The 26,563-nt window shown below is 40.6% G+C and overlaps 2 protein-coding genes across 8 annotated transcripts; both read left to right on the plus strand.

Moving 5' to 3' along the window:
* Window positions 1-203: 203 nt before the first annotated feature.
* Window positions 204-7,268, plus strand: LOC134867997 (synaptic vesicle 2-related protein-like). Of its 7 annotated transcripts, none has more exons than XM_063888839.1 (17): window positions 205-357; window positions 617-680; window positions 865-1,004; window positions 1,627-1,712; window positions 1,802-1,900; window positions 2,223-2,294; window positions 2,382-2,506; window positions 2,593-2,656; window positions 2,752-2,877; window positions 2,951-3,079; window positions 3,198-3,271; window positions 5,407-5,483; window positions 5,557-5,661; window positions 5,914-6,025; window positions 6,123-6,204; window positions 6,294-6,383; window positions 6,605-7,268. In XM_063888839.1, the coding sequence occupies exons 1-17, from the start codon at window positions 321-323 to the stop codon at window positions 6,767-6,769; spliced, it is 1,647 nt and encodes a 548-aa protein (XP_063744909.1). In that variant the 5' UTR covers window positions 205-320; the 3' UTR covers window positions 6,770-7,268. The 7 variants fall into 7 exon arrangements, with proteins under 7 accessions (XP_063744913.1, XP_063744909.1, XP_063744910.1 ...); XM_063888840.1 differs by having other exon boundaries at window positions 871-1,004; XM_063888842.1 differs by having other exon boundaries at window positions 898-1,004.
* A 689-nt stretch (window positions 7,269-7,957) lies between these two features.
* ssh1b (slingshot protein phosphatase 1b) lies at window positions 7,958-25,662 on the plus strand. The gene is given in 16 exon segments (XM_063888956.1): window positions 7,958-8,177; window positions 9,939-9,976; window positions 15,277-15,377; window positions 16,195-16,259; window positions 16,577-16,698; window positions 16,791-16,859; window positions 17,501-17,566; window positions 18,509-18,703; window positions 19,152-19,245; window positions 19,340-19,468; window positions 19,642-19,688; window positions 19,948-20,094; window positions 20,475-20,675; window positions 20,896-21,508; window positions 21,625-21,961; window positions 21,964-25,662. Coding segments are annotated over 16 exon segments (2,556 nt in total). The 5' UTR covers window positions 7,958-8,096; the 3' UTR covers window positions 22,215-25,662.
* Window positions 25,663-26,563: the final 901 nt, after the last annotated feature.

The following is a 26,563-nucleotide window of genomic DNA, read 5'->3' on the forward strand; positions in this document are numbered from 1 at the left end:
AAAATTGACTGGCGCTTCCCCCCACCCCCCAACAATCGCAAGTGGGGGGTTTTATAAATTCATGAAAACGCCCGGTTTTCACTGTTGGGACCATTAAGCGTGTACTTAAATTGACTGGCGCTTCCCCCCACCCCCCAACATCGCAAGTGTCCTCTTTTTCGCCACCTCAACTCTGGTCACCCTACTTAAACATTTTGCCTTAATGGCAACACGGGGCGAGGGGAGATTAACACAGTTTGATTTATCTTTACTGAGTAGATTTATGGTTGGTATTGAATTACTAGTCACTTAAAATATCTTTATTGTGATCATACTACAAAATGTTGCAGGCTTCTCTCAAAGCAGTACAAAACAAAGGTATGAATATATAAAGCAGTGATAATGGCAGTAGCAGCAGAAAAAACATTTCAATAGATCTAGACTTTCTGGAGATAATGTTTCAACAAATACTTGCTAAAATAACAGCTCAATCTTATTTCCTGGTCTGACCACGCCCCTTTATTCCCCCAAGGTGTGTTCTTGGATAAGGTGTTTCAGTATAACCTGAAAGCACCAACAGGTTTGATCAGTGTTCAGGTGTGTGATTACATTCACAGCTTTTTACCACTTCGAACAGATATGGACCAGTTGAGCAAAAAAGACAATGTTACCTACAAGCGGTGGAGTAATCATGAAGTGAGGTAAATCAACCACATAAACTTACTTTCTGCATTTTTCATGTTTGCAATGCTAACAGGTAGCATGAAACCTGTTGTTGTGTGTATCAAAGTGATGACACAGTAATGTGTAAACAGTAAATGTTGTGCTTGAAACTCAACATGGTGTGCATCATAAAGCCTGAATCTTTCGTTTTGGTGTGCTGAGAATAAGGGGTGAGGTGGATCTGTTGGGTCACAGTGATGGGGACCAGGGCACAGAAAATGAGTTCTGCACTATAGCCTCATCAAGGGTGGACTCAGAGGGAAAAAAATCTGCAACCATGTCTGGATTTGATCAAAATGAAGGTTTGGGGATCACAATTAATTCTAATTTGTACATTTTTTAATCCTGTCTTGCTGTCATGTTTGAACCCCTGGCTAATCTGAATGTACTAATGTAAAAGTAGTGTCATAACATCTGCATTCAAAATGTTCTCTAAATGCAAAAGAGAAGTTAATCATTATATTGTGTTGATCATTTTTGTTAATGCATTATATTGTGAGCAGTGCTTTAATGTTGTACTTAGACAGCATAACAATAATTGTATTGCTTTGTATTAAGAAAATAATTTGTCATATTTAATATATTATAATGCTCACCTGTTAGGAGTATTAGTAACGATGGCTGTAAAAAAAAATACAATAGAAAGTCAACTATTTCCCTTTTATAAAATGTGCAAAGCATTAAAAGAAAAATATTTTAAAAGAAGAAATACCTCAATTATGTACTTGTTTTATACACAAGGCATGATGGCAGCACTCTCACATGATTAAGTATGGTCTGCTTTATTATTTCCCTTTTTTTATTTGTTTGCAATACTTACCCATCAATTTATTATGCAATATGTTGTGCTTGTGGGATTATTGAGCCATCCTGTCTACATTTCTTCACAGTAAACCTGCAGTCACTGTCTTGTCCCTTTCACAGAAACCTATACAGTGGACGAAGCTCTGGAGACGATCGGCTTTGGAAAGTTTCAGTGGAAGATGTCTGTCGTAACAGGACTGTCATGGGTAAGAATACTTGAAGAAAGGTTTTCACTCTGACTTCCAGAAAATATACTGTATGTGTCTCATGCAGCGCTTTGCCTCTCTGGGAGCAGGTAGCAGACGCCATGGAGATGATGATCCTCTGTATATTATCCCCCCAGCTGCACTGCGAGTGGAAGCTACCCGGCTACCAGGTGGCTCTCATAACATCGGTAAAGTCCCTCATAATTTGTTTGAAAAGTTTTATTGTGTCTGTCACAATAACTACCTTTGTTGGACTGTTGACTATCCAGAAATACTCTCATGCTCTGCTGTTAGTATGAGAAAAATATAATATAATGCGATTCCCAAATCCTATAATATTCAGGAAACCCTGCAGTTAATCCTTGGATAAAATGTTGGGGAAATTTCTTATGTAAACAAACCTGCATGTAAACGCACTGAGGTCAGCATAAAAACTGAGTTAATGTCCATATATCATACAGTATGTGTTATTTGTACAACTTTTAGATTTAAATTTATATTTTTTCTTAGGTAGTGTTTGCAGGAATGGGTGTCGGTTCACCTTTATGGGGCAATGTGTCCGATACGTATGGCAGGAAATCAGTAAGTCTCCTTTATGAGTTTTTCATTAAGGATTTAGTCTTATTCGTGTATGATTTGATGTTAAACATGTGTGTTTTTTATTCTCAGGGTCTGACGCTGTGTATCTGCTGGGCTCTGATCTATGGCGTGTTGAGTGCCTTTGCACCTGTGTACGGCTGGCTCTTGTTCCTGCGGGGCCTTGTAGGCTTTGGCATTGGGGGAGCTCCTCAGTCGTGAGTTCAACTGCTGTTGCTCTGACACACCAGAACATTTTGACATCCTTGAAATGATTTGCAACAAACATGTGGTCTCTTTTTAGGGTGACACTCTACTCTGAATTCCTTCCAGTGAAGTCAAGAGGCACCTGCATCACGCTGATTGGGGTACTTTTTTTATGGTTATTGCATGACTTTTTCTTTATTCCAGTGTTGAATCTTTAAACTGACTAAATATACTACTCATTTAATGTATGCTTTAGGCATTCTGGGCAATTGGTTCTGTGTTCGAGGTCCTCCTGGCTCTGTTGATAATGCCCACCCTGGGATGGAGGTGGCTGCTCTTCTTTTCCAGTGTACCGTTGGCAATCTTTCTTTGCTTCTGCTATGTAAGTATGTTGGTTATTAAAAAAACAAACAGCTGAAATTTAGGTTCTCGACTGAACTCTCTGTGATGCACAGTGGCTTCCTGAAAGTGCTCGCTTTCATCTTCTGACGGGAAAAACCGAGAAGGCCATGGCGACTTTAGCACGCATTGCCAAAGACAATGACAAGCCAATGCCTAAAGGGAAGCTTGTCGGCCATAAACAGGTCAGTGAAGACATATATGTTCCTGTTTTTATTCAGAGAGAGACGATAGATGAGTGTCCAAAACAATGCTTGATTGCAAAGATTAAGAAATACACCTTCTATTTTTGTAATTTCAAAGACTGAGCGTGGAAGGATTAAAGATCTCTTCACTCCTAAGTATCGGAGGACTACTCTGCTTCTTTGGTTTATATGGTTTGTGTCGAATTCCCTCTATTCTTTAACTTTTCTTCATCTGGAATTTCAGTCAAGGGTAGTTATTTAGTGAAGGCTGAATAACTACCCCAGTAAAGTTGAAAACACCTTTAGGTTCACTGTGTTGGATTGTGGTTATTACTCTGGGAGTAAAGACTTCAATACAACATTGACTAAATGAGGCTCCTGTGTCAAAATACAGTTTCAAAATGTTTCATTTGAGTTGATATTTTACTTACGTATTTGTTCGAGAATAAATCTGTGCTTACTCAAATTACCTCAAATTAATTTGACATGCTGCACATCTTTGCCGAGGTAGTATTATAGAAGTAGTGGATGGTTTCTAGCGGACCAGGTAACATAATGCTGAAATTGTTCTTGTGTAGTAGAGAGGAAGCACAGGCTACATTTGTGCCTACTAGTGGTAATCCAGCTACAGTGGTATGCAAAAGTTTGGGCACCCCTTAGGAAAACCACTGCATCAGTTTGTCACTTGCTGAGCTTTTGAAGCAGCAACTTCATTTTAACATATGTTATACCTTATGGTAACAGAAACATCTCAGTAGTGAAATAACTTTTATTGGTCAAACAGAAACATGTTTATGTGCATTCAAACAAAAATAGGCATGTGCATAAATTTGGGCACCCCTAAGAAATAATTCCATTAATATTTAGTATTGCCTCCTTTTGCTGCAATAACGGCCTGTAGACGCCTCCTGTAGCCACAGACAAGTCCCTTAAGCCTGGCAGGTGGTATTTTGGCCCATTCTTCCACACAAAACGTCTCCAGTTCAGTCAGGTTTCTTGGCCTCCGTGCATGGACAGCCTTCTTCAAATAAATCCATACATTTTCAATGATGTTAAGGTCTGGGGACTGGGATGGCCATTCCAGAACATTGTACCTGTGCTTCTGCATGAATTCCTTGGTGGATTTTGATCGGTGCTTAGGATCATTGTCCTGCTGAAAAATCCAACCCCGGCGTAGCTTCAACTTTGTGACTGACTCTAGAACATTCTTGTCAAGAATCTCCTGGTACTGTAAGGAATTCATGTGGCCCTCAACTTTAACAAGTTTTCCAGTACCTGTGCTAGCCACACAGCCCCATAACATGATAGATCCTCCACCAAATTTTACAGTGGGCAACAAGTTCTTTTCATTGAATGCAGTGTGTTTTTTTCGCCATGCATACCTGTTCATGTTATGACCAAATAACTCAATCTTGGTCTCATCTGACCACAGTATTTTGTTCCAAAATGCTTCTGGCTTGTCCAGATGTGCTTTTGCATACCTCATGCGACTCTTCTTGTGATTAACACTCAGGAAAGGCTTTTTGCACATCACCCTTCCAATGAGCTCTTCCTGGTGCAAAGTACGCTGGATTGTGGAACGGTGAACAACTACACCATCAGCAGCCAGATGTTGTTGTAGTTCTCTGGAGGTGGTCTGTGGCTTCTCTGTGACCATTTTCACCATCCTTCGCCTGTGCCTTTCCCCTATTTTTGTCGGCCTACCACATCTTTCCTTCACACGGACTGTTCCTGTGGCCTTCCATTTCACAACTACGTTTCTGACTGTGGAGACAGACAGTTTAAACCTGTCAGATAATTTTTTGTACCCTTCTCCTAATTTATAATGTTGGATTATCTTAGCTTTCAGGTCAGTGGAGAGTTGTTTTGAGGTCCCCATCTTGCCACTCCCTAAGAAAGAACCTAGGCCAGGCACAGCCAGCTATTACCTATGTTAAATAGCCTTTTTCATGATTGGTTCCACCTGTCTTTGTAATTGAAGGTCTAATGAGCTAATCAAAGCAATTTTGTGCAGCAACCTGTCAGCTATAAATCCGTACAGGTGTTGAAATGAATGCTATTTATAAGGGTGCCCAAACTTTTGCACATCCCATTTTTTGCATTTTATTTTATTATAATAAAACTATGTAATGCTACCCTAAGAATTTTGGTCTGGAAAACACTAAAACGTCTACATCTTTGTAGGAAAACAAATGTTGTTGCTGTGATCTTCTATTATAAAGGAAAAGCAAATTGTCATGAAATCTCAGAGGGGTGCCCAAACTTTTGCATACCACTGTATGTGTTTAACTCTATGCTATAACACTGTGTTGTTATTTTATCAAAAGGTTTGCCAATGCCTTCTCCTACTACGGGATAGTACTGTTGACAACTGAACTATTCCAAGCTGGACAGCCATGTACAGGTAAGTAAAAACTCAAATCATTTTGTTTCTTCAATTAAAACAAGCAACAAAAAAACTGTTCTTTTCTTTATAGCAATTCAAGGTGCCAAGATTGAACCAAGCTGTAGTCTTGAATGCAAATATTTGACATCAGGTGACTACAAAGACCTTTTATGGACGACCCTGGCTGAATTCCCAGGTAAAACGCTTCTCTTGAGCTGTTTTCAGAGCTGTAACATGAACCTTATCGGTGAAGAATTCCATTGTTCTGCTTCCAATAACTTTGTTTTAAAGTATTTATGATGTTGATATAAACTCTCCTGTGTTCCCTCTCAGGCCTGCTGGTGTTGTTTAAGGGAGTTGCTTAGGGTGTATAATTGTAGTCTTTGCGAATTGTGTTTTTAGAACTCTTTACTGCCTCATGAAGTTCTGTTTTTATTGTTTCTTTCAGGTATTTTATTTATCCTCCTTGCAATTGACCGTATTGGCAGAAAGAAGAGCCTTGCTCTGTGTTTCTTCATGTTTTCTTTGTGCATGCTGCCCTTATTTGCTTGTATCGGGAGGTGAGTTTGTGTTATTTTGCCGTATTAGCACAACAGTAAAATATCAAATCATCATGGCTGACCTCCTAACTCTAAAAGTCTTTTTTTGTCCATGCAGGATGTTTGTTATGGTCTGCATATTTATTGCCAGAGCCTTCATCTCTGGAGGATTTCAAGTTGCTTTTGTTTACACACCAGAGGTAGGTCTAAAAACCATTTAACCACGTTAACAGCAATGATTTGTTTTTAGATTATTTGAACTGGCTGAAATACTCTCTCTCCACATTAGGTGTATCCGACAGAAACGAGAGCCTTAGCAATGGGGACTTCCAGTGCGGTAAGCAGGGTGGGTGCCCTGATTACCCCCTTTGTCGCACAGGTATGCGAAATGACAACAAGAAAAATAATTATAATAAACTTGAAGTGTTTCCTTTTATTTTTGTAAAAACAGATTTACAAAGTGATTCCTAGACCTTCAAATAAAGAAAAACAGAAAAATACAGTGACCTCCTCTGCTCGCACTTTAGAAAGAAAGTAGTTCCAGCAACACTCTGATGTCCGGCTCCTTCAGGCTGTTCACATTTTGTGTTTTGGTTTCAGGTGATGCTCAGACAATCCGTGAATGCGACCTTGTCGTTTTACTTCATCTTCTGTCTGCTGGGCGGCGTTGCATCCTTGCTCCTGCCCATTGAGACATTGGGCCGGGGTCTGCAGGAGTCCTGTCTTGATCAGGAGGCAGAACAACAGACAGCCACAAACAAATAATACAGCACACTCCCTTAACCAGAGGTAGAAGATGTGGACGCAATGAAGAGAAAATGTAAAACTAAATGACATTTTGTCCACTCCCAGATGCTGCAGATGCCACAGTTTCCTGAGATTTGAATCCTGTATGTGATTATGCATAAACAACATGCAAACAAGAGGGGGACAATCTCATTATGAGCACAGAGTGATAATTGAGGGTAGGCCCACTTCCTATGTCAAATGAGAGTGGAAGCACACTTGAGCTTGGACTGGTTTGTTAAGATTCCCCCTACATTAAGGCCATGAGAAGCAGCAGAGGGACGTCATGAACGATGATGAGGTTCTGTTTAGCTGCACATTTGAAGCCTGGACCACATTCTCAATAACAAATCTTCTATTTATTTATATAAAAAGCCAGGGGGGCTTTTTCTTATTGAAGTTGTTTATTATGATTAAATTGTATTTTCTGAGGGAAACTCTGTTGTAATTTGTACAATAAAACTTAGTTGTTTTGTTATTATGGCTCTATATTCAAGTTAAACTGAACATACTATTATTGTTTCTTTTTCTTTTTTTTGTATTTTAACTTCTCCATTATTGAAGTGGATTGTCACCAAACTAATCTGCAATTATAACATCCAGGTATTTTTCTAAATGTGAGCATTAATCTGTTCGCTGTGTTTAAACATCATAGTTAATTGATTTTAACAAATAAGACGTGACATTACCAAAGAGGGATAAGGGCAATTGAGGGGACATTTTGATTATTGATTATATAACCAAATAATGAATCTTGAACGAGCATATGAATCGGAAATGGAAATACTCTCTGTGTGTTGCCCTCCTCAACATTATGTCAGCTTCACTGCGTTTCATAACATGAGCAGAATATTATTTCATCAACATTTGTATTTGGGAGTTCCTAGTCTGGCCAGTCACCTTGACAACATTGGCCCAATGACAGCGCACACGCGAACTAGGCCAGCCAATCAGAGGCGCCCGGCGAGGCTGCATGTCATTTCTGCCCCGCTTGCAACCTGCACCGTGTTTTGTTTGTCTGTCTGCGCAGCAGTGATGAAATCTCGGGGTCTGCTGCTGTTGGCTTGCTACAAACGAAGGAAATCTCTCATGACTTACCGCTCATGAGGACTCCGGTAACCGCAGAGGACGCACGGAGCAGGACCGAACGGGAGCACCGCCGGGGCTCTGGAGGCTGCTGGATGAGAGTCTGACTAGGCATTTTCTCCCCGGTGACAGAGACAATCTCGGCGGCGCATCTTCCCACATCCTCCTCCCCTCCCGTCTCCTCTCCTCCGCTGCCCTCCAAGGCTGCAGCCCACCCACCATGGCCCTGGTGACTCTGCAGCGCTCTCCCACCCCCAGTGCAGCATCCTCCGCCAGCACGACCAACAGCAGTGCGGGGGAGGTAAGTGGAAAAGCCGGGGCTCAGGCTTTGTGTGTGCGGCATGAGGAAACGCCGAGAATGCGCCTAAAGGAGCCCCTATCAACCCGGGCTGTGTGGTGTCTAACACACTGCAGGAAGGGTTAACCTTACTTCCATCATCAGTGTGTTTTATAAACTTGATATGTGATTGCATTGTTAGCAGCAGCGGGTTGTTTGTGGCAACTGTGGCAGCGGATTTGTAAACAAAATCCTGCATGGGGGTGGGGGGCTGCTGGATTTAGCTGTCAGAACAAAGTGGTCATTTTGCTGCTGCACAAACATTTGCTGCACTCAGGTTGTTCTGCCTCCTTGTTATTGGCCTTTTATGTAGTAATGCAGCCTCAGTGTAGGGGAGGAGACTTTAAAGGGGAATGACAACATTTCTTTATATTATGTACAGTGTGTGTCCCAGGACACTTCAGTCAAGTGTTCATCAACTTGCAATAAGAAAGACACGTAGTGAGTAATGCCACTTATTGAGGCAATTAAATACTTTTATTTGTATGACTATTTTCAAGTAATTGAGCAAATATAAAGCAAAACCCAAGATCAGCAGGATAGTATTATGGTTAAAGACTAAAATACATTTAGAAATAAATCATCCAAAAAGGTAGACAAATAAAACAATTTGAAAAGAAAAAACCTTCATGTGAGGTGAGATTCAGCTATGCAATGACCCAGACAAATAAGTTATGAGCTGGTATTTTATATTTTACATCACAATGGAATACTATGTTTGTTCTTTTCTGGCCTTCCAAAACTGCATACTCAGCTCTTCACAATAGGAAGTAACATTGACTCTGGCTTAGTTTAAGGCTGTGAGTCAGAAATTAGATATCATAAGCACTGCTCCATTTTAAGGACGAACAAGAATTAAAGTCAAGATTAAAATGTAGAGCGTTGCCGGATTTGATGTCCAAATGAAATCGTAACATCAGGGTTAGTGCTCCAATTTCTAGGAAAGTGGATTACATGCTCTGAAGAAGGCTGACTTAACTGAGGCATAAAAACAAGCTGTGAATTTTTTCCTCTGGTGCAAAGTTGGTTGTTTTAATATCTTATTTGAATCTTTTCTGCATTACAGCTCACTATTCTGCAAGAGAAAGAGAGTTGGAAAGACTATTCTAAGTATTTATTTGTGCAAAACTTACAGAAAATACTTTTTTTCCCCAGCCTCTCAAATATAGAAAGGTCTTGTTTTTCACAGTATCATGTTATACTGAATGGTTTGGAATAACAAACAACACATTTAAAGACACCACCTTGGTGAAAAAGGCATGGATGTTTTAACATTTAATAGACCAAACTATTTATTAATTAAAATACTAAATCTATAGAATAATTCATCATGAAAATAATTTGCAGTCCTACTTGTGCCATTTAAAAGATTCCCAAATGATTCAACTGTCCCTTTATTTCACATGAGATCACAGCACTCACAGAGGACCAGATGTTGCCCCTGGCATACTTTATTCCCAATGCATGCTTCTTAACATCCATTGGTACTCCTGTACCATCAGTCATTTCCTGAATGTATTCTGCCCATGTGGCTCTGCAGCTCAGTGAAATATGGCCTACAGATGACCCAAAACAACAATTACATCTGCACATTGCAAGAACATCCTCTCTAAGTTTTCATTTACTCTGTGGCTCAGATTTTCCTCAACATTCATTTGACACTGCTGTTAAACAATCTTGCACTGCTGCAGTCTTTATAATCTCTGCCTTGTTTTTGTCTTTCAGGATTTTGGAAGTGATGATGAGCGGAAAAACAATCAGAGGTAAGAGTTTCCTGTGTAAAAATGTGTGTATTAACAGCGGTGTTAACGCTCTCATCGAACATTCAAGGCTGTACAGTTGAAGTAAAGCTCAATTCAACATTTGTTTTGTTCATAATTCTGCCCTTTTTAATGTATTTAACCATTATTTGTTACATTTTGTGTGTCTGTTTGAAATCATGAGATACAATACAAATTTGACTTGGTTTCTTGATCAGTTCATAGGCCTTCTGCCGATATTTACCATATGATTGTGTTGTGCTTGATGCACAATTGATTATCTAATGGTTGTAATAGTTATTTTTAGCTTAGTCAAATAATCATGCTGCCTTGATTTATAAGAATTTCCTTGGCAAGTGATGAGCTCCTTGTCTTGTCCTGCTTCCTGACGATTTTGGACGTATCAGTTTATTTGATTATTTCTGGTAATGGCCCTCGGTTTTTCAATGTTGTCTAGAAGAAAAACTTGCTAGAACTACAGTGCATTTGATATAACACAGCAGGTATTTAAAATGGTTCTTCTGCTCAGTTATATAACAGATAGTTTGAAAAATGTGTCCTGCTGAGTAGCAAAGCTGTACTTGGATCCACCCAACACAACAAAAGTCATGGTTTGTGGCAGCAAAGCTTTTGCACAGACGCTGTCTTTGTGCTCACTCTCTGTGTGTGTGGGTCATTTACAGTTGAAACAGCCATGTCATGCCTTTTCTGGAGTGGCTACACGAGTAACATGTTTCTGTGGCTCAGTAACTAATCAGGGTGGCATTTTAGGATTCTGCATGTCAGACTTGAGATTGACGCCAAAAGTAACATTCCCACCGCCTCCCAGCGCTCGCATGAATGATGCTATTGTTGAAGAGTGTTGCGTACGGAGAGTTGACGCACGTGCTGTGAAGAGGAGATAGTGAGCAGAGAGGACAGGGCAGCGCAGACTCAGAGACCACAGAACCAAGAAAGCTGTGGGAGTAGGAGAGGGAGGAGCGAGAAGTTAAACAGCAGGAGAGGCTGCAGTCCTCTAACCATGGACATAAGCAGGTGGAGGAGATGGATTGGAGGATGTTAAAAAGAGGAGACTAAATTGCGTTTAGTTTTTCTGAAAAGACTGTATATAATCCACAAACTACAATCAGGATGCATCTGGTTGTGAAACCTTCTCACAAAGCCATGCTCACCGTGCTGCCTGACTTTGTGGAGAGAGCTGCACTGACTCGGAGGGAGATCTGTCGAATGTAAGTTCTCACAGCCCAACAGACAAAAAGTCGATGGTAGACTCGATAATAGACACTTGTTAGAGTTACTCAGCACTTAGAGTTGGCGGTCAGAGTTAAATAAATAATAAAGATGTTTATTTAAGCATTTGCAATTGTGGGTCTTTTAAAGCTTTCATTCCGACAGTTTGTTTGGCTTGAACTCTGTTAATATTCAAGGGTAGTGATCTCTTTAGATGTTTTTCAATAAGAAGAAGTGTTTTGGGTTGGAATTAGTTTATTTGAAAACGTTTCTAGTCTAGCAAACATTTGTTCAAGACACTTTGGTTCCTTTTTAGCGGCACACATGGCAATAAAGAAATAACTTCAGGTGTGTTTTAGATCTCACCCCCCTCGATCCCTGCTTGGTCATTTTTCTCTGGGAATTTCACTACAGACAGAGTTCTCAATACTGCAAATTCAATGGCTTTCATTACTGGGCCATCGGTTTAATTCCCATTCTGCGATATAGTGATTTATCAGACATTATTTTAAATGAAACTCCTCTCGATTAATACTTTGTTTTTAATTCAAATCACCCCCTTGTGACTTGTTCACTGTCGCCTCAGAGTCATACATCTTCTACATATATTTAAAAAGGACTAGTGATACCACCATGCAGTAGGGCAGCTGAAACAAAAGGCCTTGTTATGGTCCCACTCAGTCATACCAGGCTTTGTGTGTTGGTTGAGCTGGGGAATGAGACTGCGGTTAAACAAAGCTGCACTCTGTTCAGTGTGAGGAAAGACGCTCAAGCTCTCCTCCTGCTCCACTGCAGCCCTCACAACAGAGTCATGACCCAGAAGAGCTGCAGCCAACAAAGGTCCGACAGCAGAGGCAGTTTTAAAGTTTTTATGTGGGTAGTCGTGGCATAGTGTTTGATTCAGCGCAGGTCAGCGGACACAATCAGGTAGAGTACACCAAGCATGTTGTAGAAACACAGGGCTCTAAAAGTCACTATATTAGGACTCTGCTGACTTTCAGCCTCTGATGAGCCCTCTGTCCTGCCCACTGAAACACTGTGGACTAATTATGATGCAGCCTGCGCCTCGCTGCTTACTGTACGTACAGGATCCTGACTGCACACATTCATGTCCCTGTGTCAACTTCGTTCATTGAAATTCTTGAATGCACCACAATATTGTGCCTTGGTAACTTATTTGCATTGGAAAATGTGTCTAAAATGTAAGAAGCATGATTTGTCATTCCTGTCTTTGCCACACATGTATTGATTTTTAGCTTTAAGGATTAGCTTTTGTTTGTCTTACTTCTGATAGTAAATTAAATATCTTCTGGTTAAGAACAAAACCTTGAAACCTTGAAACCTTGAAAACAAGAAATTGACATTTCCCCCTAAACTACTGAGGATATCAAAACTAAATGAGAAATCAATTAATCAAGAAAACGAATGAGAGATTTTCTTCTGAACATGTTTTTATTTAGAAGTTTAGATCACACTCTGGAGATTATTCAATTAGTCAGTTTAATTATGATAGAATAATGCATTCAAAAGATGTTTACATTTAGCCAGTAATGGAGTCATTTAGTAACTAATATTAACAAAATATTGTCTGGAGAAAAAGTAATGATCATTCACATTAACCCACCTTAATTCCCTGCATATCTTGCACTCAATTTACTAAAGGGATGCCAAACAGAGGTTTCCTTTGTTTTGAGAGCATGTCTTCTCTAAATGTAGCTTAATCCAGCTACATTGTAATCGCTTGAACACTAGTTTCCTACTAATATGTGAGAATACATTTCTGCTAATAAAGGAACAGTAAGGACAGAGATTTACTGGTTCTAAATAAGAGGTAAGAAAAGTATGCTGGATGTTGCCTCTGAAGACATATATGGAATATAAGGAAGAAATATATATAAAAAATAGATTTGGTAGAGATGCATTTTAATCTGTGCAGCATTTAAAAAATGGAATTAAAGAATGTGTAGCTTTTATTTAAGTTTGCCTTCTTCAAAATTCTGTCCAAAGCAGAAATAAAGATGGGTTGTGCAGGTATGGTAGGTGTCTGTGGGTGTAAGGCATGTATGGGTGAGAGAAATCGTGCAGACGTTGTTTAAGGCAAATACAGTGGGGCAAAAAAGTATTTAGTCAGCCACCAATTGTGCAAGTTCTCCCATTTAAAAAGATGAGAGAGGCCTGTATTTTTTATCATAGGTATACCTCAACTATGAGAGACAGAATGAGAAAAAGAAATCCAGGAAATCACATTGTCTGATTTTTAAAGAATTTATTTTCACATTATTGTGGAAAATAAGTATTTGGTCAATAACAAAAGTTCATCTCAATACTTTGTTATATACCCTTTGTTGGCAATGATAGAGGTCAAACGTTTTCTGTAAGTCTTCACAAGGTTTCCACACACTGTTGCTGGTATTTTGGCCCATTCCTCCATGCAGATCTCCTCTAAAGCAGTGATGTTTTGGGGCTGTCGCTGGGCAACACAGACTTTCAACTCCCTCCAAAGATTTTCTATGGGGTTGAGATCTGGAGACTGGCTAGGCCACTCCAGGACCTTGAAATGCTTCTTACGAAGCCACTCCTTCGTTGCCCTGGCGGTGTGTTTGGGATCATTGTCATGCTGAAAGACCCAGCCACGCTTCATCTTCAGTGCCCTTGCTGATGGAAGGAGGTTTTCACTCAAAATCTCACGATACATGGCCCCATTCATTCTTTCCTTTACACGGATCAGTCGTCCTGGTCCCTTTGCAGAAAAACAGCCCCAAAGCATGATGTTTCCACCCCCATGCTTCACAGTAGGTATGGTGTTCTTTGGATGCAACTCTGCATTCTTTCTCCTCCAAACACAACGAGTTGAGTTTTTACCAAAAAGTTCTATTTTGGTTTCATCTGACCATATGACATTCTCCCAATCCTCTTCTGGATCATCCAAATGCCCTCTAGCAAACTTCAGACGGGCCTGGACATGTACTGGCTTAAGCAGGGGGACACATCTGGAACTGCAGGATTGAAGTCCCTGGCGGCGTAGTGTGTTACTGGTGGTAGCCTCTGTTACTTTGGTCCCAGCTCTCTGCAGGTCATTCACTAGGTCCCCCCGTGTGGTTCTGGGATTTTTGCTCACCGTTCTTGTGATCATTTTGACCCCACGGGGTGAGATCTTGCGTGGAGCCCCAGATCGAGGGAGATTAGCAGTGGTCTTGTATGTCTTCCATTTTCTAATAATTGCTCCCACAGTTGATTTCTTCACACCAAGCTGCTTACCTATTGCAGATTCAGTTTTCCCAGCCTGGTGCAGGTCTACAATTGTGTCTCTGGTCTCCTTTGACAGCTCTTTGGTCTTGGCCATAGTGGAGTTTGGAGTATGACTGTTTGAGGTTGTGGACAGGTGTCTTTTATACTGATAACGAGTTCAAAAAGGTGCCATTAATACAGGTAACGAGTGGAGGACAGAGGAGCCTCTTAAAGAAGAAGTTACAGGTCTGTGAGAGCCAGAAATCTTGCTTGTTTGTAGGTGACCAAATACTTATTTTACAGAGGAATTTACCAATTAATTCATTAAAATCCTACAATGTGATTTCCTGGATTTTTTTTTCTCATTCTGTCTCTCATAGTTGAGGTATACCTATGATAAAAATTACAGGCCTCTCTCATCTTTTTAAATGGGAGAACTTGCACAATTGGTGGCTGACTAAATACTTTTTTGCCCCACTGTACATGAGGTGAGTGCCTAGAGAGCATTTTCTACTTGGCCTCTCTGACCACTCAGGTGCAGCCAATTATTGTGACGAACCTACCCAGTTTGTTTTTTTAATACAGTTATCTACAACTTCCTGCAACATCAGGATCCCAATCTGACAACAATGTGTTTAACTTGATTTGTACATGTTTTTCAAGCTCCAGTTTAGAGTTTGTTACCCTCAATTATCTTGAATCATAGGTTTGGAATGAAGAACAGGAAACAGTGGTGAAACATTATTAACCTGGTGTGGAAGTGTACAGTAAAACGTGCCATTCTTCACTTGCAGTTGCTTGGATTTCAAAGCCTTGAATGTATTTTCCACTTCTGCTTTTCCCAGCCTCAGTGAGAGCTTCTTCATGGTCAAAGGAGCCGCCCTTTTCCTCCAGCAGGGTGGCAGCGCACAAGGACCAAAGACTCCAACCCACCACAAACATGCAGGTAGGAACAGACATGCATAGAAGTCGCTTTGTTTCTTCTTTCTTTCGGCCATATTCTCTGCACAAAAGATCGCCAGACAGGGCGGGAATTGTATTCACTGTGGTGGGATTTTTCTCTCTGTGGGTTCGTCTGTATTTAAACTGTGTGAAGAACCGTTACCCAGATGAGTCTGGGACGCTCACAAATCAGTGCAAATGGGTCAAGTCTTATGCAGTTTGCTTAAAGATATGTTGAATAAATATACGGACAGAGTTTGTTCACACGCTTTGAATACTATGAAATGTGGCCATTTGACATAATTTAATACAATTTCCTGCTGCTGCCAATGTTTGCTGCACATCAAAGGGCATGACCATGCACAATCTAAAAGTTTCTAATCTGTTTTCCTTTTTGAGCCTGAAGTCATTTGAGGATAAATGCAAGACAAGTTTGTTTGCACGTGACTCAGGTAATTGCTAATACTGAAGCTTAGAATGGCTTTAAGGTCATAGGGTTGACTTCATTGAGAAAAATCCACTAGCATATATCCTCCCACTGTAGAAGAAATCCAACAATGAATGTATAAGAAAAGATGCTGATCAATAGATGAAGTTTTTTAAAGTTTCTACCAGAAAGTGTCCATGCAGTGAAACTTGATTTAAAGTGTGCTTTGTTTGCTCTGTATTAAGTTTAAATTTGGTGTTATTGTTTATCGTAATGTATGTGTATGTAATTAATACTGCAGTGGCAGGGAATACGTTTCTCTGTCAGGATCTTCTCATTGAATTTCACCACACTCAGTCAGTGTCCTAATAAGGAGTCTGTGTTTCACTCTCAGGTGATTTACCTCAACACCTGCAGGTCATGTTTAAGATCCTCCGCTCTGAGGATCGCATTAAGCTGGTCAGTATAATACTTGCATACACCCACTTCATCACACTATTGTTGTTACTAAAACATAGATAGCAATGTACTGTGTGGATGCTCTAAACTAAAAGTTGTTAATTTGACTAATTTCTACATCAATACAGCGCAAGTGTTGATTTTATTACTCACATTTTAAAGTTAAAAAGAAGACAAGAAAAGTTGTTTAAAAGGAGGCAGTCTGTTGAATCTTAGGTTTTTAGTTTTTTTTAACATGTAGTCACATACATGTTCGAACAAAAATAGCATTAGGCCAGAAAATAAATACAGTATATTTTTCCCTGATTTCTCCACAGGCTGTACGGTTGGAGAGCGGATGGTCAGACCGCGTGCGCTACATGGTCGTCATCTACACAAACGGCCATCAAGACACAGAGGAAAATATTGTCCTGGGGATGGACTTTACAGACAAAGACAGGTAAACAATGTCTCTGCAGTCTTACATTACGTGCAGTTAACAGTGTTTACTAGATCTACTTAATGTTAATCTTAAATCTTTGTCATTTACAGTAAAAATTGCTCTATTGGGATGGTACTGCCCCTGTGGAGTGATACCAACATACATTTAGATGGAGATGGGTAAGTAAGTTTAGTTTGCCTTTTCCATAAAGATTGAAGACTTTAAACAGATTGCAATGTGTATATTAGGCCAAAAAAGGGTAATATGTTCTCAAAGGGCACACAAAGAATCAAATGTATTTATTTTTACTGCACAGAGTACAAGAACATGGATTGGAGATAAAGTAGTGTTAAAGTAAAGAAGAATAAAACATGTATCTTAAACTATAAGAATAATGTATATTTGCAGTAACCTATAAAAACTGTAATATGGTTAAGGTATTGCCTTTCTGGATTTTTCATAGCGGAGTTGTCATAGCCCTTTATATAAGTAATAGATTACTAGTGGAACAAATATGTAAGCAATATGAAGTAAGTGTTTGTTTTATTCTGCTCAGTGAGGCCCGATGTGCATGTTTTGGTTGACTGCCCTCTAGTGGCATAGTAGTAAATAGCATGCATTTTTCTGTGTGTCTGTGTGTGAACAGTTCTTGCTGACCTGTTAACATTGTCCCTGTGTGCTGGAGGAATGTTCCACTGTTTGTGTCCTGAATACTCCCCATGAACAAGTCATGTCCAGTCTGTGTTTACATCCCTCTGAACGCTCTTATCGTAACCAGAACTAAAACTGATCTTCCTTCTCCTCCTCTCCTTCCTCACAGAGGCTTCAGCGTGAACACGGCAGGACGGTCACATGTCTTCAAGCCTGTATCTGTTCAGGCCATGTGGTGAGTGATTCCTCCCTGTTAACCTGAGATTACTGCTGTGTGTGTGTGGTGTTGTGTGGACAAGAGAAAAAACACATTGGCCATGTTGGATAAATGTTGCTTTGACTCACACATTAGCTAGATCAAAACATGTGGATCAGAAATCTGCGCAAGGTATTCAAGTGTAATCTTAAACGGTATTCTTCAAAGATTTCAGTTTTTTTCCCCCATTTTTATGCCTGTGTAAAAGCACAGAATGCTAAATGTGAGATTAACCTAATTAGCTCAATTATAGGATCAGGTTGCAGCACCATGAAGGTAATAAATAACTGTTAGGAGTAAGCCCCAGTGTTAACATTTCTTAACCAACAACTGTACAGTACAGTAATTCTACAAAGTGTGTGTGGGATTCCAATTTGGACCTACAATTTATAAAACCCTATTATTTGTCCAATGTTGTATAAATATATGTTTACATTTTCTATTTTCTATCTATCATCATCATCTTCGTCATCATCATCATCCCTGTATGGATATTTAATTTCGAAACTTAAATATGATATCCTTTTTTCTAGAATTTTGGAGTTCATATGAAAATAATATGTGAAACAGCTATATGTAAATAAATGAATAGCTTAAGGTTTAATGGCACAGATAATTTCCCCACTTCAGTGTGGATGCTCTTCATCCTATAGAAAACTTGCATTTGGTCAAATTATCCGTACAAGCATTAAAACGCCAGATATAACATTTTTAAACTGTCAATTTTCTTGACTTGGTAAAATTTCAAAGAACTAAATAGTTAAATCTCTCTATTTGGGCCACTCTTTATTACTGTCGTCAGTGTTTAATCAAAGACTCCTCACAGTCTTTCTCTATCAACATGCCCCCTGCTGGTCACTTGTCAGTAAGCCCAAAAAACAGGAGTGCCACGGTCCTGATTTTGGCTCTGTGTCTCTTCAGGTCCGCCCTGCAGATCCTCCACAAGGCCTGTGAGGTGTCACGCCGGTTCAACTACTTCCAAGGGGGCATTGCTCTCACGTGGATGGCCTTCTATGAGAGCTGCATCACCTCGGAGCAGAGCTGCATCAACGAGTGGAACGCTATGACCGACCTGGAGACCACCCGGCCGGACTCACCCACCATGTTCGTCGACCGGTGAGACCCTTCAGGCTGCTTCATGTTTTTATTTATTTATGTAATCAGAAGAAACCCATTGGGGCTCAGAATCTCTTTTTCATGGGAGACCTGGCCAAAGCCAAGCCATACTTTTGCTTCACAAAGTATGGCTATCACATTGTAAGGGAAGTCTTTCTAACTCTTTCAGATTCAACATTACAGTTTTTGTTATTAGAATATCATTCACTCTTGTCCCACCTGAGGTAATAAACCTTTATACTGGAGAAGGGTTGCTAACTGTATCGGTCAAACAATTCTGCTGATTTCAAAACATGCCTGGTGTGTTTACATCCTTTGTCATAGGATACATGTCAGTGCTGTGGTCACCAGCTGTTGTCTCTTTGTCTTCAGCTGTGGGAACATGTTACACTGTTATGCTAATTTCCATTCAGACGACAGCACTGACGTATTGACTGATTATGTGCAGGCCGACTGAGCGTGAGAGAACAGAGTGTCTCATCAGAGCCAAACTACGCAACATCATGACGTATCAAGACCTGGAGAACATCACCTCCAAAGAAGTATGTGCCAATTCATCCTCTGAGTGATGTCTGTGATTGATCCAGATCTTTCTATCATACCGTACTTAAAGGGATTTTTCGGACTCGTCCACAGATCCGTAACGAGCTGGAGCAGCACATGAGCTGCAACCTCAAAGAGTACAAAGAGTTCATCGACAACGAGATGCTTCTGATCCTGGGTCAGATGGACAAGCCCACGCTCATCTTTGACCATGTGTACTTGGTGAGGATGTTTTTCTTTTGTTTTTAACCATTTTTATACTTTTTTTGAAATCAATAAACATTATTTTCTCCACTATTTCTCTACGCTGTCTCCCACATAGTTCAACAGTGGTTTAGACTTACACAGAAAAACATAGTAAACTCCTTATATGTTTCTGTCTTTTTGTCTCTTAGGGCTCTGAGTGGAACGCTTCCAACCTGGAAGAACTACAGGAATGCGGGTGAGCTGACGGTTTAACACATCCTGATTTAACCCTAGATATTGTATACTTATGCAGAACTAAACAAAAGCTATATGTGTATAATTGTAGCTGCATTGGTATTTGTTTAAATAATTAGGTAGCGAATACTTAAACATGCAGTTAATCTGTACAAAACACAAGCACATGTCTCTGTAAGAGTTTAAATGATGTAGTCAGTGCTGGAGTATTGGTGGATACTTAGTCTGATTCTACATAACATGTTATTGTTTATTTGCAGCGTGGGTTACATCCTGAATGTGACCAAAGAGATTGACAACTTCTTCCCGGGGATGTTTTCTTATCATAACGTCCGCGTTTACGATGAAGATGCCACCGACCTGCTGGCACACTGGAACGACACCTACAACTTTATGATCAAAGCCAAGTAAGACCTTACATGTAAAATGAACTGGGGGCTGGGTAAAATCTATCCAAGAAGTATAGGAAAAATATCAAAAGAAAAGTGCCTCCACAGCACTTTGGTATTAATGGACATGTTTAGTCATCATTTTTGTGTCACAGTTTTATTGGCTTGCATCATTTTCCACAATTCAATTGTTCTCCCGCCCAAACAGTCGTCACAGCTGTGAGTTACAGAAAACTTGCAATCAGTAAAAAAAAAACATAAATAAAATTAGAGAAGCTGAAGTTGAGAAGAGTGCTTCGAGTGCACAGACTTATTTTTTAGTAGCTATTACGCTATCCTAACTATCACCAACTACATCCATATAATGGGATTTAAAGGGTTTCGTTTCTGTCCAATAGGAAGAACAACTCAAAGTGCCTGGTGCACTGTAAGATGGGGGTGAGCCGGTCTGCCTCTACGGTTATTGCCTACGCAATGAAGGAGTTCGGCTGGCCTCTGGAGAAAGCCTACAACTTTGTCAAGCAGAAACGGAGCATAGCTCAGCCGAACGCTGGTTTCATGAGGCAGCTGGCGGAGTACGAGGGAATCCTGGATGCAAGGTAAGCAGTTCTAAAGTTTCACTGAGGTTTGCACTTTGAGCAGTCACCTGAGGTTATTTTGCTTTAATGCAGTGATGAGGTGATACTGAATTACACAATGCTGCTTTTTATAAAGCTGAAAGGCATTACACACATGCTGCTGGTATTACAATGTAATTGGCTCTGTAAAGCTTTCCTTATTTACTTCACATGTAAACAAGAGTGTACTTTACCTTCATAGTAAACAGCGCCACAACAAGCTATGGAGGCCTGAATCCGATGAGGGATCAGATGATTTGCAAGCCTCCGGTCACTGCTCCGGTGGGGAGGGGACGCCAGTGCTCAGAGGGGAAGAAGCTTGGGGGGGCTGCGGGGCCTCTCCCTGCAGAGGTACGGGTCTGGAGATGGAGCCCCTCGACTCTCTGAACTATAATTATTACTTCAGACGTTTGTCAGACTCTGCACTAGACAGTGAGCCCTCCACTCCTGTGCGGGGCCCCCCTCTGCTGGGTATGGAGAGAGTTTTCATTGAGATTGAAGACGTGGAGAGGGATGCTCTGTTGGAGGACGAAGGTTTCCCCATGGCCCACCTAGCTCTGCCTGGGGGGGGCACGGCGGCTCAGACGTGTGGACGCCTCGACCCCCTGGAGGACATGAGACACAGGCTCGAGATCAGCACTTTGGAGGAAGAGGATGAGGAAGAGGCCAAGAAAGAAGAAGCTGAGATGGCGGCCTTGGCTCAAACACCTGGAAGTTCTGATGCGACAGAAGAGGGACGGTTAGGCCTCGCCAACCTGAACACCAACAACAGCAACCGCCTAGCCGCCAAGCGCAGCTGCCCTGCTGCTTTTGACGTGAGTTATATGAATGATCATTTTAATTTTAAATTTTATGTCAGAAGAAAATATATGCATTTCAGATATTTTTTTGTATGCCACTGACCATACACTTTGTGTATTACTCCTTTTAGGACAGTGCTAGTGCTGGAAACCCTTTAAAAGTGAAGCCCTCCTATCAGTCCTGTAAAGACTGCCTGCGTCTACCACAAGGGCGGCGCTGCGACCGTCCTGCAGGAGGCCGTTCCCACCGCCTTAACCCCTCCCGCCATTGCACTGTCCCCACCATATGCATAGATCCGCCCGGGACCCATTTTGGCTCTTCTTCAATTCTGCACTCTCTGCAAACCACTGCACCTAACATGGTCCAGCCCTGTAGTCATCTATACCGCTGTGCCACTTGCACCCCCAGTATGCCCCTCACCCACCGCCAGAAGCTGGTCTCACCAATGAGCGTGGAGACGGAGGACATGAGGAACCACAGCGGGGTGACCTGGGAGTGGAAATGTCAAGGGGGGGTGCAGGGGCTATCGGTGGTGCTGAAGGTTTAGAGTTACAACCCGACGGTGCCGTGGAGCTCCAGCAGCAGGCTCTGGCCCAGCTGCAAATGCCAGGACTGGGGATTGAGTTTGGTCTGGAGCTGATGCGACAGAGGGCAGAGCAGCTGGATAAGAGGCCCAGCCTGGCCATGGAGGGCCAGCTCCCGGTAGGGCCCCTGCCTTAATACAGAGGCCCCGGACATGGATAAGATTGAAGGAGGAGGCTTACCACGGCCTCCAGGTGGTACACTATGATGGCTGTGGGCCTTTAAGATGACCACTGTGGTGTTGTACTCGAAGTGAAGCTCTGCTTTGACCTGTGCTGTCATGTCCTGGCCTCATAGCTGCACTATCACAACGGCCCTCTCTGCATTTCCAGAGAGCATCCTGTCATTGTCTCCTGGCATTAAGATCCAGGTGAGGCTTGTTGTTTTAAATATACGCTAAAGGCTTGAATGCTTCTGGCCAGGTAAGGACTGAAGACTCTCCCGTGTCCTTCCACTTGTCCAATAGACCGGATTGAGGCCCATCTGCCCACACCACACACAGGATCATCACACTTCCCAACAGTCCTGTGGAGACGAGCGTTATGCTGCCATTTTCCTCCCAAACAGACATTTTTGGCATATTCCTCAGACAGGAGACAGTGGTGGTTGTTCCTTTCTAGCTCCTGAGAAAGCTAAAGCTAGCACTTCTGATTTTGACGGAAAGAAAAAAGCTGAAGTAACAGGCTTCTGTCAGTGTACTGTATGTTTTTCAATCTGATTCATCAACAGAATTCATGAAGGAGCTCAATGAATGTTTGCAGTTGAGCCATTTTGATTGCATTCAGACATTCTTTACCACTGATAGCTGAATCCTCACTAACCTTCACTTATATTTTCCCTGCTGCAGCTGCTTTTGCATCATGATTTAAGAAAGGGCATTTCACGTGGAAGCATAATCATTTTTTAAAAGGATGTGAGCCTTTTTATGCCTCTTTGTAAAGCGTCGTACCTCGGACCACAAGCATCTTGAACTGTTTTGGTCAAAGACTCTTTTGTTGTTTTCTGCTCAGTGGCTGGTTTACCCTGACCTCCTCCGTTCTCACTTTAGCCCCATGCATGACTTAGCATTATTACAAAACATATCTTCGACATGCTTATACAGAAAACATTTTTAGGTGGAATTTTTGGAAAACTAAAAATATCTTTTGGCAGTAAATTTGTCATTAAAGTGACAACAGTTATTCATCAGAAGGATGACTAATTGAAGCGAATTGGACCCTTGGACAATGACAGAAAAGGACATGATTTAGTTCAGCTATCAGGAAACCTTGAGAAGCTTCAGATGTGATTTTATTTTTCACTCTGGTTTTGAATACTTCCCAATATAACAAAAGCCATAACGTTTTTCCAGGTCACCTTTTCTGATTTGAAGTCTTTTCTTACCTTCTTACCTGCTCTGCATCTGGGTAGTTATTAATCCGAGACGCTCCCAGTTAAACTTTTAGTAAGATGTTGAAAAACCACAGGCTACCTTTCCTTAAACCCAAAAGCATTTGCAAAAGGCACGCTAATCCTGTAAAAATTCAGCACTTGAGCACAACTTTAGTATCCATTCAAACTGCACATTTCTGATTCACAGCTATCAAATTAATTTCAGAGCAGTAAAGCAGAAAGAATGATCATTAGTTTCATCATTGGCTTGCAGTGTCCATTCTTGTGAGTGAAGTTTATTTGATGTAATAAAAACATTATAATTCTGACTTTCAAATTACCAAATAAAATATTTATATTTAGTGTGAAAATAAAAAATATACTATATTTCCTTTATTTAAATTCAGAAAAAATAACCTATAAAGAACATTTAAAGCCTAGTTTTTCCACAACTCAATTCCTCATCTGTAATTTAGTTAATGTTCTATTTGTTCAGACGGCTTGAGGCATGTTTTTGTGTTTTTCAAATTGTGCCACCATTCCAAATTTGCTGTGCCACAAACTTTTGCAATCTGTTTGGTTGATGTTGTGTTCCTGCTGTTTTTGGCACGCTGGGTGTGCTAGAATAGTACTGAATGATGCGGGTTTGTACGCAGGAAAAGCACTTTCGAGTGTTATCACTGTGTGTGAAGAACAGAGTGCTTCAGAAGAAATGAAAACTGTGCAAAGAATGAATGCAAATGATTGATTCATCTTTAACCATGGGGTTATTGGAATTGTTTTTGTATACTTAGCTCTTTAGTTGGATCAGTACAAACATCAGTGCATCCTCTGTTTCATTTCCCCCCCTGAAAACCAGGGAGCTGCAGGTTTGCTCCGCTAGTTAGATTCAAAATAATTTGGTTTTGCCTGTCGTTTCCCTCACATGACCATGATTTAACCTAAGGCACTTACAAAGTTGTTGACAGCATCTGATACCAGGCACATTGAAATGAAACCATGTCAAAAAAGCTACATAAGTTGTTAAAAAAAGAAGCTAAACAATCAACAAACCTAGGGACATGAGTGTGGTATCAATCTGGTCATCCGACTCCCAGCAAATAAGCGTATTTCCCAAAATGTTGAACTCTTCCTTTGATATGTTATACATATGATTCCAATAGTTGTTCTCAGTATGTTGACAGGTGGGCCTCTGCTGGGCATCCACGGATGCTTTTGGCACTAAATCCTTTTCCACAGCACTAAGTTTGGTTGTTTGCTTCATATTTTGAACTTGTGTTTGTATTTAAGTGCCTTAACCTCGGCCTTAGCTCTGTCATAAAGCATCACAGGCATTGCGAAAGTTTCTGTGAGTGTGTTGATGGTCTTGCTTTTTGTCCATTATTTAACCTCACTCCAAATAATAAACCCTGCTCCCTGCAATGTATAACTCGGCACAAAATAATATGTATGCAAACACACAAAAGCTCATGCACAGCGGCCTCCTCCACCCCCAGTACACGCATACTTGATGGACTTCCATTTATTAATAGCCTATAATAATATTGTATTTGTTTATTGTTAAAACGTGCGGTACACTGTATTGGTTCAATAGCTGGCTGAAGAACCTTACTTGCTGGAATGAGAACTATCATTTACATTAAAACATTAGATAGGATGAATTTCAGCCTCTGAAATTTACCAGTCTGTATATATTTTTCTCTACAATTTGCTATTGAATACATTAGCTTGCAGATGTGGTCAATATAAAGAAAAACACTGATAATGCTACTGTGTATTGAGAAGTACTCATAATTAAGTTAATGTGTTTGTACCACAGCAAAAGAAAAAAAAGTTGGGCCATCTCTAATTTAGGCGAATGTCTTCAAGCTCTGTTAAAAATGGCAACTATTTAATTCTTTTATTGCATTATTCCCAGGCAGCAGGCATCAAACTGACAATCCTACTTAAGAGCCAGACATTGTGTGGAAGTATATTAAGACATTTAAAAAGGGGGATCCAGGCATTTATAGAGTGTATTTATAGAGCACAAGTCTGCCCCAAAGCATGTGAGGTTGAAGTGGAAAATGTGGAACATGAAAAACCTACCTGGGAGTAAAATTTTGTTACGTTTATTGTTTTTTTTGTTAACTTCTGTGTACTGTACTGTACATTGCCAATGTTCATGTGTAATGCACTTTTTTTTACATTTTGTTAAAATGATGTCCAGTCTAATGTTTATCATGGAAATAAACCATTTCCTCTGCATAATCTCATTATTCACTTACGTGTTCTCGCTGCATCAACACTGTTTTCATTGTAACTACATATTTTGATTAAAGAGCTGATCCATATTTAGATTCCCTATAGAACTTATATTATATACTGTACACCTTTGTCTATGTGAATCACCTCTGTCTGCCTCTGGCTGCTTTGAGTTAAATGAACAGGGCACTCTTATTAAGTTAGTCAAATGAAGTCAGTCTGACATCATGGGGCAGGTGACGGCTGAAGATCTCCCAGAAAGACTAAAGTCCTACAGAACGACGGCAGGCAGAGCATCAGCCTTGGTAAGTATATCTGTTTTTATAACTTCTAAAATTACAGGCAGTGGTTTGAAGTAAAGTTAAGAATAGTTGTATGGATTGTTGTGGCAGATGCTACAGTAACAACAGTCCAGTTGGAGAGCTTAAATGTTTTTTATATCAATATTTCAAATATTCACGGTGTCTAAAAGATGCATTCTTTGGTAATGTAGACTGATCTCTGTTGTTCAAGCCACAAAAATATCTCAATATGAGCTGGTAAATTGGATAAAAACCTCATGCCACCTTAAAGGAGCAGCACATTCTGGTTTTATGACCCCATGCTTAAATACTGCTGTGAATATTTTACTGTCAAACTAGATTATGTGTCTGTATATCTTTCTGTCTTCATGCCTATTTGAATTTGAGCTTTTTTGCATGTGATGCACTCAACACTCCAAAGGAAAGGCACAGTATTCTGTTGGGAAAAACAAAATCCATCGTGAGCCTGGGCTAATAGTTTGTGCACTGAAAGTCACAAGCCTCTTATAAACTGTGTGAGACAACAGGAATGAGAGATGGACAGAGACAGAGGGAGAGATTTTCACAAGC

This window comes from Eleginops maclovinus, chromosome 8 (genome assembly GCF_036324505.1).
Source record: "Eleginops maclovinus isolate JMC-PN-2008 ecotype Puerto Natales chromosome 8, JC_Emac_rtc_rv5, whole genome shotgun sequence".
Classification (NCBI taxonomy): Eukaryota; Metazoa; Chordata; class Actinopteri; order Perciformes; family Eleginopidae; genus Eleginops; species Eleginops maclovinus.

Excerpts from the sequence above, each read along its gene's own strand:
- LOC134867997 (XM_063888839.1), top strand. The coding sequence starts at position 321 with ATGTTGCAGGCTTCTCTCAAAGCAGTACAAAACAAAG. Across the intron at positions 2,878-2,950 it reads TCTTTCTTTGCTTCTGCTAT|TGGCTTCCTGAAAGTGCTCG; the intron begins GTAAGTATGTTG and ends TGTGATGCACAG. Across the intron at positions 5,662-5,913 it reads GACCCTGGCTGAATTCCCAG|GTATTTTATTTATCCTCCTT; the intron begins GTAAAACGCTTC and ends TGTTTCTTTCAG.